General features: G+C 36.3%; 1 protein-coding gene across 3 annotated transcripts in view; it reads right to left on the reverse strand.

Annotated features, from left to right (window-relative positions):
* The window catches only part of EPHA6 (EPH receptor A6), a 929004-nt gene that overhangs the window by 267239 nt on the left and 643504 nt on the right, over window positions 1-18261 (reverse strand). For 2 of the 3 annotated variants that reach the window (XM_046001268.1, XM_046001267.1), the window contains exon 7: window positions 14330-14492. In XM_046001268.1, the coding sequence (XP_045857224.1) occupies window positions 14330-14492 (163 nt within the window). Of the gene's footprint in view, window positions 1-14329; window positions 14493-14901; window positions 14950-18261 lie in introns of all 3 variants that reach the window. The other variant, XM_046001266.1, reaches the window with a different exon arrangement.

Raw genomic sequence — 18261 nt, forward strand, 5'->3', positions numbered from 1 at the left:
CTGACTTGCAAACTGTGCTGGTTAAGGGCTGGTATCTCAGAAGTTCAAGTGTGGAGCTAGCTTGTCCACCACTCCAGTGCTTAGGCACTGGGAGGTCAACTCATCTGAGGAAGCCCACTCACCCTGACATGTCACCTATAAAAATGAAACAAAAACTGACACCAAGACTAGTCAGCTGTCTCCAGGGTAAGCTAATGGGCATGAAAAATAAATGTCAAAGGAAGAATCAGAGAATGACTTGATTTCTATAGGGTGTCTAGATACAAAAAGATAAGAATATTGTTTCATTTTCTAAAGACCATTTTGAAATTGTCTGAATGGAATTTTAGGGCTGAAAATTAATACCAATAATGTCAATATTGATACTCAACATTGACTGAGCCTTAACCACACAAGTACGATATTCTACTAAGTACTTCACATGCATTGAACCAATGCATACTCACAAGAACACTAGGAAGTAGGTGATTTTCTTATCCACAGTTTTCCTTATGTGGAAACTGAGGCGGAGAGTGGTTAGCTAACTTGTACAAAGATAGTGATAAGGTCAAGATCTAAATCCAGGGTTAAGTCCAAAGGTTGAACTTTTAACTGAAATTCACTAGTTTTCCTTAGCTATTTATCTGTGAAGTATATGGCAAGTTGAATAGCATGAATCAGATGCTATCATGAAAAATCTCCTCGTTCTTTCTGCTTATTTATATCCTTCCTTTTCTTCAAGGCCAGGGTGAAGGCCCGCCTCCACAAAGTGTTTGCTAGCTGCCAGCTCACAGAATTAATTCAAATTATAGTGAGAGTTAACATTTAACAATCACATTAGGAGAGAGACACTCCCTATCCTCTTTCTCAGCTTTACTCTCCTCCAGAGCATCTCTCATCTCCTGGCTTAGAGGAGATTCCCTCTAAGAAAACCTCTTCTAAGCAGATTCGGCCATGCAGCTTTGTAGATAGCAGGTTTATTGAGGAGTGACTTCAGCGTGGACAGGTTGGGAAGTGAGGGTAGCAGAAGAGGGAAAATGGAGCACTGAAGCTACCATCTGGTAGCTACAAAGACCTCTACAAATCTCACAGGCTGAGAGGACCCTTCACAGCTGTCTCAAATTGATTAGTGGCACAAAGCTTTGTGCTCCACAATGACCAGACTTGGATCCTGCCCACCTCTAGGGAAAGGAAATGACTCTGGGGAATATAGCTTCCCCAGAGCTGCAGTGGGACAGAGCTAACATCTGGAAAGGAATTCACCCAGGAGACTTTGGCAGGCAGCACACCCACTAGCTAAGAGATTAAGTAAGTACCTGGGTCCTGAAGGGGAGGTCTAGGCAACACACCAGAGCTCTGCATCACTTAACATTCTAAATATTTTACTCCTTGTTTGCTTATTGTCTCCCTCCTCTCTGGAACATAAGCTCTAGGACAGGACACTGAGGATCTTTGTCTATTTCTGCTATAGCCACAGCATGTAGAACAGCACTTAGTATAGAGTACAGAGTGTGTTTTCACAAATATTTTTCGAATAAATCAGTGTACAAACAAATAAATAATTTTCCAGTTTTCTGATGAAGAAACCAAAGCTTACATAGACTAAATTGCCTTCCTTAGGTCCTAATATCTAGGGAGTGGCAGAGAGTGGTCTGGCCCAAATGCTTAACTGCTTCATTCAGAGTTTCTCTATTTTTAGAGCAAGCATAGCTCATTTAGCACATTCCCTTTATTTAATTGATGAGAAACTAATGTCTAGAGTAGAGAATGGTCATGAGTCAAGATACCAAGTCTTACCTTGCCTTTACCAATTAGACCAACCAAGCAAGTAACCTAGCCTGAGAAAGGTCCATCACAGCCTTGTGTGACATGTTAGTCTTGATGTCTAACTTTGCTTCGCTAACATATCACCTTTATGATATCTAGATTCATGAAGTTTTCCAGATAACTTAATTTCTAGAACATCTGCGACTGACCAACTTTCGTTGAAAGTTTGGCATGAGATGGCTCAGCTCCAGTTTTCTCAGGAGGCTCTGGTGAGCAGGTCATAATTCACTGTGTCTTGAAAGTCCAGAGACCAAATATGAACTGTCAAGGTGAAATATGCAGGCTCACACGCTGGCAGAGAGCAAGCATGTGTTAGAATTTAAATTGATAATCCCCAAGGTTCCAGCACCTTCGGTAGGTGACTTCTAAAGCTAAAATAGTCTCTGGGGAGTTTGGAAGTTATGACAGCTTTAGAGCAACAATGAAAAAGATATTTGGAAGGTTTTATTTTTAGTGTGGATAAAATGAGGGTGAGAAAATTAGATGTGTTAGCGGTGGTCCAGAGAAGTCAGTTATGGGAAGCTCATTTTGATTGGCTTGCTTGTCTCCAAACTATAGATAAAGGGAAGAAAAATAAAAACTCAAGAAGGTTTCCTGGAAAGATCAGAGACAGCATGGAATGGCCCTTACCTATCTATGACTCCAGTCACATGTCTTGTATTTTCTGTACCAAGATCATCACCCCCAACACTCCTTACCACCACCTATGTTGAAGCTGCTGGGTCTCCTCGGAATCACCAGGAGGGCTTGTTAAAACAGAATATTGGATTCACCCCCAGAGTTTCTGATTCAAGAGTATATGGTTGAGTCCGAAAATCTGCATTTCTAACATTTTCTCTGGTATTGTTGCTACCGATTTTGGCACAGGACCCACATTTTGAGAACTATGGTTCTAGCCATACTAAAATGCTTTCAGTTGCTAGAAGGTTCCATACTCACTTTCATCTGTACAACTGCACGTCTGCACACATGAGAGGACCCTGACCCTCTTATCTTACCCCCCACCTCACACTCCACCCCCCTCACTAGCATGACCAAGTTTTATTTAACCTTAAAGTTTGCTTTAAGATAGCACTTCTTCTTCAAAACTTTCCTTAACATAAGTTTGTTTGGGTTCTTCTCCTTGTGCTCCCAAAATGTCACATATAACCTCGTAAACTTTTTGAATTTTTTGAACTTCTCACAAGCTTTTGTGAAAGCAAGGAGCAAGTCTATTCTTTTTATTTTTGGATCCACAGCGCCTCCTTCTATGTCTGGTCCATATGTTAGTACTTTTAAACCAAGTGAAAGAGTGAATGAATAAATTGAACAATTAAACATTCTGCTTGCTTTAGCTTTTGCTTCCTTTCACATGCCCTTCACTTTCTCCTTATGTCAAATTTAGAAACAAACATTGTATCAAATTTAGAAATAAACTCTCTTACTTCCCAGGATAACAACTTAAGCAACAATTTTGAAGACACTCAATTTCATTTCTTCATCTCAAAATGAGAATAAGAAGAGTGCATGAATGCAGAAAATATGTATTACATGTATGTATGTACGTATAAATATGTATGCTAAATTCAGTAAGCAATATTGCACTGATTATTGTTTACAGAAATGTTGAAAATGATTGTTGAAAAATCATTTAGTTTGCTTTCTGGTTTTGTATCTAGCAAATATAAGATATATTTATTTTAAAAATAACTATAATGCAGGAGCATTTTTTAAAGGATGCTCAGTTTCCCAAAAGCATAAGAGAATATGAAATTCAGTTTGTTGTGAATCAGTTATTTTATATCTGGTGGTAAAGTTGCCATATTCTGCTACTTTGTCTATCTTTACAGTGCGGTAATATGCTCATGCATGTCATGCTCGGGTTTGTGCACACACAGCTAAATCCTTTAAAGCTATTTGCCAAGAATTCTTGTTATTTAACTTAAATTCCACCGAACTACTGTTTACTTGAAAAACTAAAGTGTAATGCAAATACTTAAGCTGTCTCTTAATTCTTCAAACAAGGTTTGGTAGAGCTGGCTGGGTTTATTTTATAAACATCTGTCCATTCCATATTGTGACTTCACAGTGAGGTACAGCAAAAACAGATGACTTGCACTGAGTGAATACATCTTTATAAGATGTTACATTAGATAATTGAACTTATTTTTTATTATATCCTAGTATCATACAAATAGAAAAACTCAAATTATACCTTCACATTTTGACATAGGGAGATAATATTTAGTATTTATATATTGTGTATAAAATACTTTTCACCCACCTTGGACAGTTTAACAACTCTTCCATTCAACTCTCAAGTTTCTGAGCTCTAAAAATCATGGCTTACCATATGGATAGAATTCCACTGGGAAGTACTAAAGCAAGCTGTGTCATCCTTGCAGCTTGGGATTTCCTAAAGGACAATTTCATCCCAGCCTCAGGTGTTTCTGCCCTCTTCCTGTAAGAACTAAAGTTATGTATCACCACTGGGCATCATTCCACAGCTAGCTGGAACTCCCCTCATGCTTTAGAATGCCATTCCAGAAGTAGCTACCGAATAACACAATACTCTTTATCCTGTCTTGGGCAGAGTACAAAATTATGCCACAGACAGAAGTAGGAGGTCAGCCACAATTAAGAATCCCACCAGCACTTCCAGATAGGCTATACACAGTTATATCAAGAGATTAAGTTTTTTTGACTTTGCCCTTAATGCTTTCCTAAGCGCTAGAATATGACATTTTTATAAGCCACTTCAAGATTCAAATCAATAGAGCTGATTTGTATAGTCTGAAGAATGGTTGTAATTCTTCATGTATTATATAGGGAATATATTTTTCACTAAATTTGGAGCAATTTGAAATGTCTACAGAATATTTTTGCTCTCTAGAAGAATTCAAGGTTGTAAAGTCAAATAACTTGACAGAAAAATTCAGGCAATTTATAAGATAGCTGATAGAAAAAAATCCATCTCCTCTCAAATCAAGTCAAATTAAGATTAGACTTTAAGAATGGCATATATAGGAAATTCTGTTAGAAGAGTCTCTGGTATGACTTAGTCTAAGCTTCCTGAAGATAGAGAATGTTTACTATTTATCTTCTTTTCCCCTTCTAGCTTTATTGAGGTATAACTGACAAACAAAAATCGCACATACTTATGGTGTACAATGCAGTGTTTGGATATAAGTATACACTGAAATGATCACCACAATCAAGCTAATAAATATATCCATTACCTCACATAGTTATTGTGCATGTGTATGTGTGTGTGTGAGAATGTGTATATGTGGTAAGAACATTTAAGATCTACTCTCCTAGAAAATTTCAAATACACAATGCAATACTATTATAGTCACAATATAGATCTACAGATCTGTAACTATATTCTATATTATTAGATTTTCAGAACTTACTCATCCTGCATAAATGACATTTTGCATCCTTTGACTAGCATTCAGCATACTGTTTTCAATATATATGTACAAAAACACAAACAAGATACTGAAAATATATAAATAAAATAATAAAACACATGTGATTTGTTTGAAATAACAGATGCATGCTAATTGAGTACTGGATAACATCAACTTATTTGATATTCACTGAAAGACTTCTATGTGTCAGCAAAGCAATATAAAAGACACAAAAATGAGTAATAAATAGTTTCTAATCTCAAAAAAACCCCACAAACTTCCGGTCAAAGGATGATGGCTGATATCCTAAAGAAATCATATTTTTGTATATGTTGCTGTAGGTTATTGGCTTAAAATAAACCTATATTCTATTTTTAGAACTAGATCCCTTGTTATTTGATAGTTCCTTTTTTGATATGAGACCAATTGTAACACTGAATATTAATATGCACATTTTATAATTTCTAAGACCCTGTTAATGATTTTTTCCAGCCCATTTAGCAAAGTTATGATCTTTAATATTTTTGTTTTGGAACCTTCAGTCTGTCTTACAGTACATGAGCTTGGTTCCCATCATTTAAGGTCTTTATTTGATCCAGGCAAAATGGAAGCAAAATATCTTCTTTTAATCAAAGTCTTGTTAAGAGGAGACTTCCATTCTCTATGCAAATAGTTACTCTTCATCAAGTCCCTGCTCATGTAAGGTAATCAGACTAAGTACATTATTTTGTCCCTTTAGAGTTATACTTGGTCTCCCATGTGTGCATTAGTCTAGAAATCTGTATTAAAACACACATAGCTCTTTGAACTTGATGCATGGTGATTTATATATAATTATAGTCTTCTGAAAATCTGTGTTTATATTCAAACACACATTATGTTAGGGAAAAATATAATTGTTTAAGAGAGGGTGAAGAATTGGAGGCAAGAATAAAAAATAATCATTAGAAAATCAGAGCTAGGGATGCCTGGGTAGCTCAGTGGGTTGAGCCTCTGTTCAGCTCAAGTTATGATCTCAGTGTCCTGGGATTGAGCCCCACATCAGTCTCTCTGCTCAGTGGGGAGCCTGCTTCCCCCCACCCCACCTGCTTCTCTGCCTACTTGTGATCTCTGTCAAATGGATAAACAAAATCTTAAAAAAAAAAAAAAGAAAGAAAGAAAATCACAGCTAATGACCAAGCTGAATAAGTAAAGTAAAAAACAATGAGTTGGATATAAAGAGAATTTAGTCCTAATTCTGATCATTAATATGAAAAATACTATCCCCATATAATATAATATGCCCATTCCAACACTTACTAGTGGAATGTGGTAAGTTACTAACCTTCTTTATATTTGGTTTCCTGATCCATAAAACGGACATGGTAATAGTATCTACTTCAAAGGTTAGTAGCTACAAAGAATACATAAGTGCTTGGAAAATAAATATAATTCAATAAATATTATCTGATGGGATCTCAATATTAGAAGTTTCCTTAAAATTGTATCACAACCTCCTAAACAAAGCAAGGATTTCCTTTATGATGTGCTGAAAATGTACCCAGCTAGTTCCAGCACAAATTCTTATCATGGGGGGCATTTATTACCCCATAAGGTGGGCCAGTTTATAGTTGGACAACTTAACTGCTAGAAAATTCTTCTTTCCTACTGACGTTTGCATTTAGATAGCTATGGTTGCCAACACTGAAAGTATGCTATTGATTGGGGGGGGGGAAGTGTTCTATTGATTGGAGATTATTTCAAATTAAAATCTTACATACTGGTATTTGTCCTCCTCTGGGTAGACTCATAAATATGAAATCTGCCTCTTGCTTGATTAATTAACTTTTTTATTACTCCACCCGGGTCAGCTGGTCCTCTTTCTGCTTCATGCTTCACCATTAATAACCATCCTCAAATTTCTGGCTGCTGTTAATAATGATGTAGCTAATTTCATCTTAAGTAATTGAAGCAGTACAGATTGGGCTTCAACCAATAGACCAGATCAAACATAATAGAGGTTTTTTTTTTTTTTTAAGCATAGTAGAGATTTTTTTCAAAAGGAAGTTTAATGAAAAAATATGTTTTACAACAACAAAAATATCATTTAACTCTACCTAAAATGCCCTTAATTTTAGAATTAAAAATTAATTTGTGATTAAAGTTCTACATACTATGTTTCTATACAACTCAAGTCAGTTACAACCTGACAGCCCAAATAAAGCAAGCTAAAATGTTTATCTGTGGCAAATAAAAATATTTGCCTGGCAGGCAGCATGCTATTCTCCCAATTTTAGCCTTTTAAAATTGTATGTTATTCATTTATTTGATTAAATATACATTGGAAACTATAAGCAAGACATTTTACAAGACACAAAAATACACTAGCTATAGTTCTTAACCTTGAAGAGCTAACAACTTAGCAAATAATTGAGCACTTGCACAATAAAATATAGAATGTCTGAGGAAAGAGATGACTTTTCACCAGACTGATCCAGAACATTTCAGGAGGGGTAGCAGATGAGCTGGACCGACCATCTGTACTGTGATAGGTTTCTGAATCTTCCAGTTGGAAGTTGTAGAAAAAGCTCAGAAATTATGCAGATTCAGAAAATTTCCTGTATAAAGCATCTATACATTTTTTCAGAGTTTGTGTTAACTAGAGGGAGATGATACAAGAATGATGTTAGTTGATTAGGATTGGAGGGCGATTTGAATATTTGTTGAGAAATTCACATTTTATGTGGTAGAAAATACTCAATGATTTGGAGCTTTTAAGTGGACAGGATGGAGTATAGAAAAATTAGTCCAACTGAGGCATAAAGAACAAATTAGGGAAGAAAGAATAAGAGACACAATATTGAACCTTAATTTCTAGAATCATTTCCCATTTATAAATTGTTAAACAATCAAATTGCTTAACTATGAAATCATACTAAAAACAGCTAACTATTATGGATGTTTTAAAATAATTAAGTGATTAAATTCATTCATTTATAACTACACTAACACTTTTTGTATACATGTGCAAGACACGACATAAGATTTTATTTATTATTGGAAGAGAGAGACACAGCGAGAGAGGGAACACAAGCAGGGGTAACGGGAGAGGGAGAGGCAGGCTTCCTACTAAGCAGAGAGCCCCATGTGGGACAGGATCCCAGTACTCTGGGATCATGACCTGAGCCCAAGGCAGAGGCTTAATGACTGAGCCACCCAGGCACCCCACGACACAAGATTCTATTTTGAAATACCCATGATGGTCCAGTAATTTATTGTTTGGTTGGTAAAGTTGATTATGATGATTTTTGTGCAGTTATGTCATGTGATATAAACCTAGTCCATTGTTACTACTTTTGGTAAATAATACATTTTAAAATGTTGACAGATGTGGCTTTTGTGCTACCAAAATGCTTTATGTAGCTTACAGGTAAAAACCTAAGTTTGTATGTTGCTGAAATTTAATGTATATGTATAATTAATCCTTCCAGGGAAAAAGAATGCAATGCTTCCAGGTTGGCAATGTACACTTCTCCTGGGTCATTTAGATAACCACTAATGCAATGGGAGAGGTAAACTGCTAATTACTATGTGTAAATTTCCAGCTTTCTTTCAAAAATTGGCTTTAAACTATGGATTCTGCACCCTTTTGATAGCTTCACAAGTTTTCTTCACAAGTATTTAAGTAAAATGTTCAAGTTGACTGCAATATATCAGGATATATTTTATTTGATTTTAAAAGATGTATACATGAAATTACTTTCTGCTACTCTAAAATACACTTGAATATTAGGTAAGTCTTGGTGTTTTATGGGTCCTGGGTGGCTCAGTCCGTTAAGCATCTGCATCTTGATTTTAGCTCTGTTCAGGATCTCAGGGTCGTGAGCTTGAGTCAGGCCTCTGGTTCTGTGCTCAGTGGGGCGTCTACTTGGGATTCTCCCCCCCCCACCCAGTTCTCTCTCTCTCTCTCTCTCTCTCTCAAACAAATAAATAAATCTTATTTAAAAAAAAAGTTTTGGTACTTTAAATAACCAAATGTTTAACTTCCTTATTGCTTTTTCTAAAAAAAAGTAGGTGTCATTTTAAGTAATTATTATTAAAAAATTAAATCAAACATCTTATTTAAGAAGTTTGCAAGGATATGGATACTACTGGCTATGTAGATAACTTTTTAATTTTAATTGTTATCTTTCTCTCCATTGAAAAGCAGCACATTTTTTCCAGAAAATAAGGACAAAATTATAATAAATATAAGGTGGTTAAAATTTCCTGTTGTTTCATTCATATAAACCAAAAAGGTCTGTACTTAATCTGTGTGTGTGTGTGTGTGTGTGTGTGTGTGTGTGTGTGTGTGTGTGTGTTTGATAGTTTTGGGCCTAATATGAATTCATTTTAATATGGAGAAAATTCTTATATTAGCGTCTGACACCGATCTTTTACCTTTCTCAAGAAGATCCACGTGCAATGTTTATATATTCTTACTTTCTTACTACTGATTCTGTAGTTTATTGTAATTTTGTTATATCCATTCTAAAAAGGTGGGAGAATCAATTACAGTGCCTAATTAAAAAGACCAGTACACAATAGATACTCAATAAATGCTGTAGGTGGACATAATATTTAGTTGTACATTCTTTATCAAAGAGAGATTAGCAGACATACAGAATTCCAGCAATAAAACAGAAAAGTCTTTTGTGGTTATATAGGAGTGCTTATCTACCTATTCATGTATACATCTATCAATCAACTAATTACTTATATCTACCCACCTGTTATCTATTTATCCCTCCATATACACATGTGTAAAGAGGTTATTCTGTAGACTTGGGGAGAGAGGAAACTAACAGGTCTAGGTCAAGTAGGCTCTTTTCATAGTGCTAGCAGTCATCATTAGTGATTTTACATTTGTTTAGCTAGTTTCTACTACATAATCTGACTCTGGAAAAAAATCCAGTTGCTGGTCCAGAAGACAAGAGAGGTAACTGTGATTGTTATTCAGATGTCACTATATTTGTAGAACACTAGTGGGTTAAGAATACTATGGTTTTGAAAAGGAGTTCTTTCATTTTATATTACTGTCTTATTGGCAAACTAAAAGTTGAACCAAGCAAAACAGATATGGCTAGAGAAAATGAAACTGCAAAGTATTTCACTTTGTTTACTTAAAAAAGAAATTGAACCAGACCATCAAATGAGAGAACCTCATCTCTCTTCCCCAATCCACCCCCACCTCTATGCATGTATTGTAAAGTTAGTAAATTAAATAGAATGCACAAGAGAGAACTTAGTGCAGGCACTACTCAGGAGACAAAAGCTACAAAAATTAAAAAATGAGCTAGGCAGGTATGAAGAGAAAAAGACTGATGCTATAGATTGGGATTCATGTCATTATATACCTGAATTTATAGTAAACCTGCTCATATCCTACTATGACATTATTCACTGAAATTCTCTTCTGGATATAAACAGCATGCTATGAAAATGCAATTTAAAACTAACCAGATAAAAAACGATCCTTTAAATGATTTTCCCCCAGGCTATAAAGTGACTTGGAGCCATTCTATTTTACCCAAATTCCAGGTTTAGACAAACATATTTTTCAGATTCTTCTCAGAGATTCTGTCTTTTCAAGGATCTAATAAAAGTAACTTTCTTGTCATTTACGAATCAGTGATTCAGAACATGTTTTTTGGTGTCTGCTGTGGCCATTGTCAGATGGTTCTAGGGTTCTAGTCCTGAACCTCCACTCATTGATTATCAGCTTTTGGTAAAGCTACTTACGTTTCTAAAAGGAGAAATAATCTCATCAGAATTAAAAAGATAATTTGTGTAAATTGCTCAGGATAATATCTTGCACCTGTTACTGGTCATGTTCCTTCCTAATTAAAACCCCCTCCTGGCTCCTCAGTATCTTCAGAAGGCTCAACATCCTTTGTGGGGCCAAAAGAGCACCTTCGTGTTGGCGCTTGTCTAACTCTCTGCTTTTTGTTGCCACCATTTCCCCTTTATGACTCCTCACTGCAGCCACACCAAATTATTTGCTCTTCTTTAAATTTTTCATGCTATTCCAGGCCTCAGTGTTTTTGCTAGTCCTTGACTACTCCTCTTTCAAAAATGAGCCTCAGCTTCTCACCCTCCAGCTGATCCCTTCATGACCCCTTCATGCTAAATTAAAAATTTTCTTCTCTATGCTCTCAGAGCACCCTTTGCATATTTTTATGATAGTACATTCACTAACCTTGTATTTTTTATTTAAATTTTCATTTTCTTCCCACAAATCTAGACTATAAATTATGTAAAGGCTGTTGGTCTTATTACTACTTTTTTTTTTTTAATCCCCAGAGCCTCACAGAGAGTGTGGCACATATTAAGGGTCCTATACATTTTTGTTGGATGAATAAATATTATATTGAGTCATTGGTGAGCATGGGACCCTTTCTGATCAGGAATCTCAAAGTACTTGTCTTTTATATAATATCTGAAAGAATTCTAGTCCTGAAAGTACAATGAGTTGAAATTTAGAGTTAAACCAAATTAAAATTTTCATATTTAGAGTAGAATTTTTTTTAAATTAGACTAGATTGTTTTCTATAGAAGTCCCAGATAAACACAAATGACTTATCTAGATTTAGCCCTATAAATTTGTCTGAGAATATATTTTTGACTTAATGATGTAATACTCAAAAATGTCATACTTTTAAAAAGATAAATTTCTCATCAGTGAAAGAAAGTTAGAAAACTTGAGATGCAGGGATGCAGTACACACAGCCTGAACAGCATAATGACAGGACTCTTCCCGGGACCAAACTTTCCTTGAATTGCACCCTCTGGCTTTGCATCAAGGCAAAGTCTTGACACAAGAGCAGGGGAAAAAGAGTCAACAGGAGGGATGGCACTTTGAATATTTTTATATTGTTTTTAATTATGGAACTCTGTTTTGTGATAATTACATTCCACTCCCAATAATTTCATCTCTAGCTTGAGAAGTCAATACTCTCCAGCAGGATTATAAATGACCATCACTGATATTACACATCCAGGTTGTAAGTGTTCTTTTTATTCATTGGTTTACTCTTTTTTTTTTTTTATTTTTTTATTTTTTCAGCGTAACAGTATTCATTCTTTTTGCACAACACCCAGTGCTCCATGCAAAACGTGCCCTCCCCATCACCCACCACCTTTTCCCCCAACCTCCCACCCCTGACCCTTCAAAACCCTCAGGTTGTTTTTCAGAGTCCATAGTCTCTTATGGTTCGCCTCCCCTCCCCAATGTCCATAGCCCGCTCCCCCTCTCCCAATCCCACCTCCCCCCAGCAACCCCCAGTTTGTTTTGTGAGATTAAGAGTCATTTATGGTTTGTCTCCCTCCCAATCCCATCTTGTTTCATTTATTCTCCCTAAGCTGTATTCCTTCTTAATTATGCTGGTGCTTTCCCACATTTTAGCGACATATAGTTGCAATGAGGACGTTCTTATGCATTGATATTGTTCGTCAATATAAAAACAACACTCGGGGCGCCTGGGTGGCTCGGTGGGTTAAAGCCTCTGCCTTCGGCTCGGGTCATGATCCCAGGGTCCTGGGATGGAGCGAGTCGGGTTCTCTGCTCAGCAGGGAGCCTGCTTCCCTTCCTCTCTCTCTCTGCCTGCCTTTCTGCCTACTTGTGATCTCTGTCTGCCAAATAAATAAATAAAATCTTAAAAAAAAAATAAAAACAACACTCCTTCCATCATAGAATTTGAAATTCCAACAGCTTCATTTTGGGGGAGTGACATACTAGAGGAATTGTGGCCTGTTTCCTGATCTTACCATTAGCTCTTTTTAATAATTTCAATGAAAGAACTCGATAGGATGGTGGAGTAGTTCAGAGCATAGGCCTTGGAAGAAGGTAGCCCTCAGTTTCAAATTTCAGCTTAGTTTCTTTTTTTTTTTTTAAGATTTTATTTATTTATTTGACACAGAGGGAGAGAGAGAGAGAGAGAACACAAGCAGGGGGAGTGGGAGAGGAAGATGCTGGCTTCCTGCTGTGCAGAGAGCCCTATGTGGGCTGGATCCCAGGACCCTGAGATCATGACCTGAGCCAAAGGCAGCCGCTTAATGGCTGAGCCACCCAGGCACCCCATAGCCTAGTTTCTTACTAATTCCATATATCTGGACAAATTGCTCTATTTCTCTAGACTTCTGTTTTCTCATGAGTGAAATTAGAAAAATCATACTGGTGTTACTGGATGTTGAAAGGTTTAAATGGAATAATACATATAAGATATATAATTTCTGGTACTTATTAGGAGCTCAATAAATGGTAGCTCAATATAAGCTCAATAAATGGTAGCTATTACTGTTACTTATAAAGAATTTTAAAAATTTATTTGCTATTCTTGAATTCTTATGTAAATATGGGTATTTTAGCAATGATGGGGACAGATTTTTAATATAATTAGATATTTGGACATTTTTCCATAAAGGAACATTGCAAAAGCCACACATACCGTCTTTACAAAGATAGCAGTAAGATACTTTTACGAAAGCAAAAATTGAATTCAATGGTAGAGCAGGATTAGACTAAATAAGACATTTCAAAGCCTATGTTACATGACATTGGAACATCTCACTCCCTTCGTCTCCCGTTTTGATTTTTCAACACTTCAAGACTACGGAATTTGAGTTTCTAATTAAGCCCATGTGTCTATATTTAAACTTACAATGTACATTTCAGTGGAGTTTTTCTCCTGACTACTGTTTTTATTGATCTGAGATAACAAGCCCAAAGCTGTACAATTTTGAACTAACTGCTAAAATCATTTGCTCATGGCTTTGTTCCTTTCCAAGTTTTCATTAGTATCATATTATGATGCCAAAACTGGAAAACAATTAGGCTAAGACCGCCCACTGAGACTCTGTGCTATAACATGAATGATGAATTCTGCATAGATGTATTTGGGCCACGTTACAATTGTGGTAGAGTAAGGCACTTCATGGAGGTATTTAATGACAGCACCGAAACAACTGAAATGACAATATGAGTCTTTACGTGAACAGAATCCTGTTTGATGAGACTATTCACAATTGGGGACATCAGATTTTTAACAATCAGGTCAGATTGGAGTAGTACTAAATTAACATCTTATTTTATATGTTTGTGTAAAACTTACTCTCATCTCCTGTTTCAAATTCAAACTTCTGACTGTAGCCACTGTATCCTGTTGCAGTCCTCACTCGGATATGAAATATGTACTTGGTGGCTGGCTTGAGACCTGTGATGATGACACTGGGTGCCTTGGACCTCGTGGAGGAATAGGTAAGCTGTTCATGCTCCTGGGGATAGAGAAGAGGAGAAAGGAAATGAAGCAGAGTTATTCCACTTTTTCCTAGAAACACTCCCAAGTTAAGCTGAGGAATTATGCTCTGAATATCAAAAAGATTGATTAAAGAGAGGTATAAGCATGGTTTTCCAAAATTTAGCATTTAGTTATTTATCGCTATGATGCATATGATATGGTCTTGGTTTGGTAATTGATTAAGAAAGATGATTATCTTATATAAAGTTGCACTTGGATTTTTGGTGATTTGGATTTCTGATCCAACTCTAAGGAATGGTGGTGGCGTGAGAGCACGTTTACACAGAATGGCAGCTGCACCGGGAACAAAATGGGCACATCAGATCAGACCACACCAGCAGAGTGCAAAGAGCAAGGGTGGGAAAATTCAAGTACCCGCTACTCACTTCTACCCGCAGGTAGTGCCAAAATGCCGGCGCTATCCGTGGGTAGACCTGTGGGTGAAAGGAAAAATAAATTAATTGTTTTTTAAAATTTGAAGTAGTTTATCCTGAATCAATTGATTTGTTCCCAAACTCAGTGATGCCACAGTAGTTAACAACTCAAGTTGAGTCCAACTTGAAACATAAAACTAAGAAAATTTTCCCTTAAGGGAGAACTGACTCCTCCCCAGATTCACAGTTTATTTTTTGAAGATGCACAAGTTACACAGTCATTGTGAGGTAGATTTTAATCCACTGAGCCACCCAGGCGCCCCTGTGAGGTAGATTTTAAAACAGTCTGCCCACGAAGGCGCATCAAAGTCACAGAAAGGTATGAAAGACTACCACACCCGCAGAACCAGAGGCAGGGATGGAGGCTAGGTTCCCAGTCACCTGCAGTTAACTGCCAGACTACTTCTCCTCACTAACAGAAAGGGTCTTCCACAGCTGACTGCATGATTTGGTCAGTCAGGGTCTTTCAAGGGGGCTCTCTTGCCCACCAGGTCAGAACAGGATAGTTCATTTTACCGGCACATAAAAGAGACCGTCCACAATATGCTGGTGGTGGAGACAAATTAAATACTGTTTTTGTACAGGCTTACTGTTCAATAACTTTATAATGATATTTTAATAGGGTATCTAGAAAAAAAATATTATTTGTATGAGTAACTCTTCTAAATTCATAAGTCAAAGTAGGCCACCAGGACCTTAAGTTAATTCTCTTACTATTCTCATAAATCTAACAATAGAAATTCTCAGGGAGGGAAATTACTTTCAAGATCATTAAATGAATCACTCATTTGATGCCTAAATTCTATCTATAATATTCTCATCAAGATTTCATTTAGCCTTTCCCGAAAATCTCTGTTGTTCAGATCTTCCAGATTAACAAACGAAGTTATAAAAATATACACCTGTGGGGGCGCCTGGGTGGCTCAGCAGGTGAAAGCCTCTGCCTTCGGCTCAGGTCATGATCCCAGGATCCTGGGATCGAGCCCCACGTCAGGCTCTCTGCTCGGCGGGGAGCCTGCTTCCTCCTCTCTCTCTCTCTCTTTCTCTCTCTCTCTCTCTGCCTACTTGTGATCTGTCAAATAAATAAATAAAAATCTTTAAAAAAAAATCTACACCTGTGTACAATGTGTCAACTCCATTTATTTGCTGGGGATGCTTTAAGATTTAGAACTATGAAAATCATTTCCCTTAAGCTACTTTTGTGAAAAATATCCTATTCTTAAAGATCATTTTTAAATTTTATGGCCCTATTTTTCAGAACATTATATGCTACATGGTTATTTTGAGTCTAGCTGAGGAATTGAATTTGCCATCTATACCCCAAATAGAACTATTTATTGAACACAAAATGCAAAGAAAAAAAAACGAGTTAATAACAGCAACATTTTAACTAAAAAAGACAAAACTGACAAACAGCAGTTTATATTTATCTCTAATTTTGAGTTTAGGAAGTAAATATATACCTACCTACCATAAAATCCAAAGAAAAGTCTGTACAATCATTGAGGGTAGTAATCAATTAAGTGCTAAAGGAAGGAGATAAATCAAAGACTTTACAATTAGGGAGTTTAACACCCATATTGCAGAGTGGAGAGAAAAAAATGCTTGGGCACTATTTCTGATGATATTGTTTCTGGTTAGAAATTTACCAAACTTCTTGGATTTTCAATCTCACATACAAGAGAACAGTCCACCTTTTACAGAATTTCTTGCAGTATAAGGGTGTATTTTGAGTGGTAGTTCACAATATGAGATGATGACTGAGAAAGAAGTTTTAAAGCCCTAAAAAAATAAACTTCGGCTTATCCTTAAAGGCATAAAGATACAGATTTCAAAAATCTACTCTTAGAATGGCAGCACACCAATGGCACACTGTCTTTGTTGCTTCATCAAAATGTAGCTAAATAGTAATTTCTTACTTAGTAAAGTTACAGGGAAGAAAGGACACCTTTTGCAAACAGCTTTAAGCATTTCTGCTGTTATATACAAAAGTGTAGCTGTAGCTGCTCCATCTCTGGAATACAAATCCTCAAGCAGGAAATGTGCTTCCATGGTTCCTCAGCCTGAATCACAGCAGTGCTGTGATGACTGTTGTCTCAACATCTTCCCACTTCTCAGCATACCAAAGAGGAGGACTCAGAAAACAGCACTCAAGGTTTCCTCTTTCCAGTGTGCAGCAGTCCTCCTTCCTGGTGTTTCCAAGCTCTTGGGAAACTAAGTTAGCACTATCCATTACAATCATAGCACCCTATAGTCCGGGAACTTTGGCTAATTGCTTCTGCTGATATATCAACTCAGATTCTAAGTAGCTGTCACCATCCTTTGCCACAGAACCATCTAGACCTCTTTATTCCTCCTCACAGGCTGGTTTCTGGACATGTTCGAGCGGGATATGTGTGCAAGTTTTTCTGGAGTTTGTACCACAGTGGAATTGCTGGCTTTATGACATGCGTGTGTTCAATTTGCTAGGTAATTCATCCTGTTGTTTATAAAACTCTTAAAGACGTTTTTCATCTTCACAAAATTCGTAATGAAATCCTTTTTGCGTTCTTAATTTTATTTAATTTTGTATTTTTTTTCCCTTGATCAAGCTTTCCAGAGGTTTGAAACAACTTTTGGTTTTGTTTATCTAACTACATCTTTGTCTTCTATTACATTTAATATCTGCTCTTACTATAAATTTTCTATAAATTTTCTTACTTCTTTCTAGTTTCTTTGTGTTACTTATTCAGTCTTTTAACTTCCTACATTTCACGCTTAATTCATTAATTGTCAGTATATCTTTTTCAAATATACAAAGTAAGTCTGCACGTTTCACTCTAAGTACTGCACTGTAAGTTCATATGGTGTATTATCAGTTCTAAGTATTTGTAAAACTATATGATTTTTTAATTCTTTGTGGTAGACAGATCTAAGATTGTCACTTGTACAGTTTTATGGTTCAAGAAAAGTTTTCAGGCAGTAAATAAGTGGCACAAAGTGAAGCAAAACACCGTTGGTGGCACTGAACTATGAATAAGATAGTGGATACTCATGGCTGAGCACACAGGCAGTCTTTTGCATAATGTTTGCTGCTGAAAGTAACACTGCTTGTTGCACTCTTTCTCCTTGGATGAGCATAAGTAATAGCACCAATTGTGAGGAAAAAAAATTAGTAATAATGTATTTTAATGTATCATTATGCATATCATTTAAAAAGTAGATATATATATAATTTCCATTTTATATATTTGTATCTATATATATACATTTTTAAGTAGTTCAGAATGAAATAGTGTGAACATGAGTCATTGTCAAACATAATGTGCATGA

This window comes from Meles meles, chromosome 4, assembly GCF_922984935.1.
Source record: "Meles meles chromosome 4, mMelMel3.1 paternal haplotype, whole genome shotgun sequence".
In the NCBI taxonomy this organism is placed as follows: domain Eukaryota; kingdom Metazoa; phylum Chordata; class Mammalia; order Carnivora; family Mustelidae; genus Meles; species Meles meles.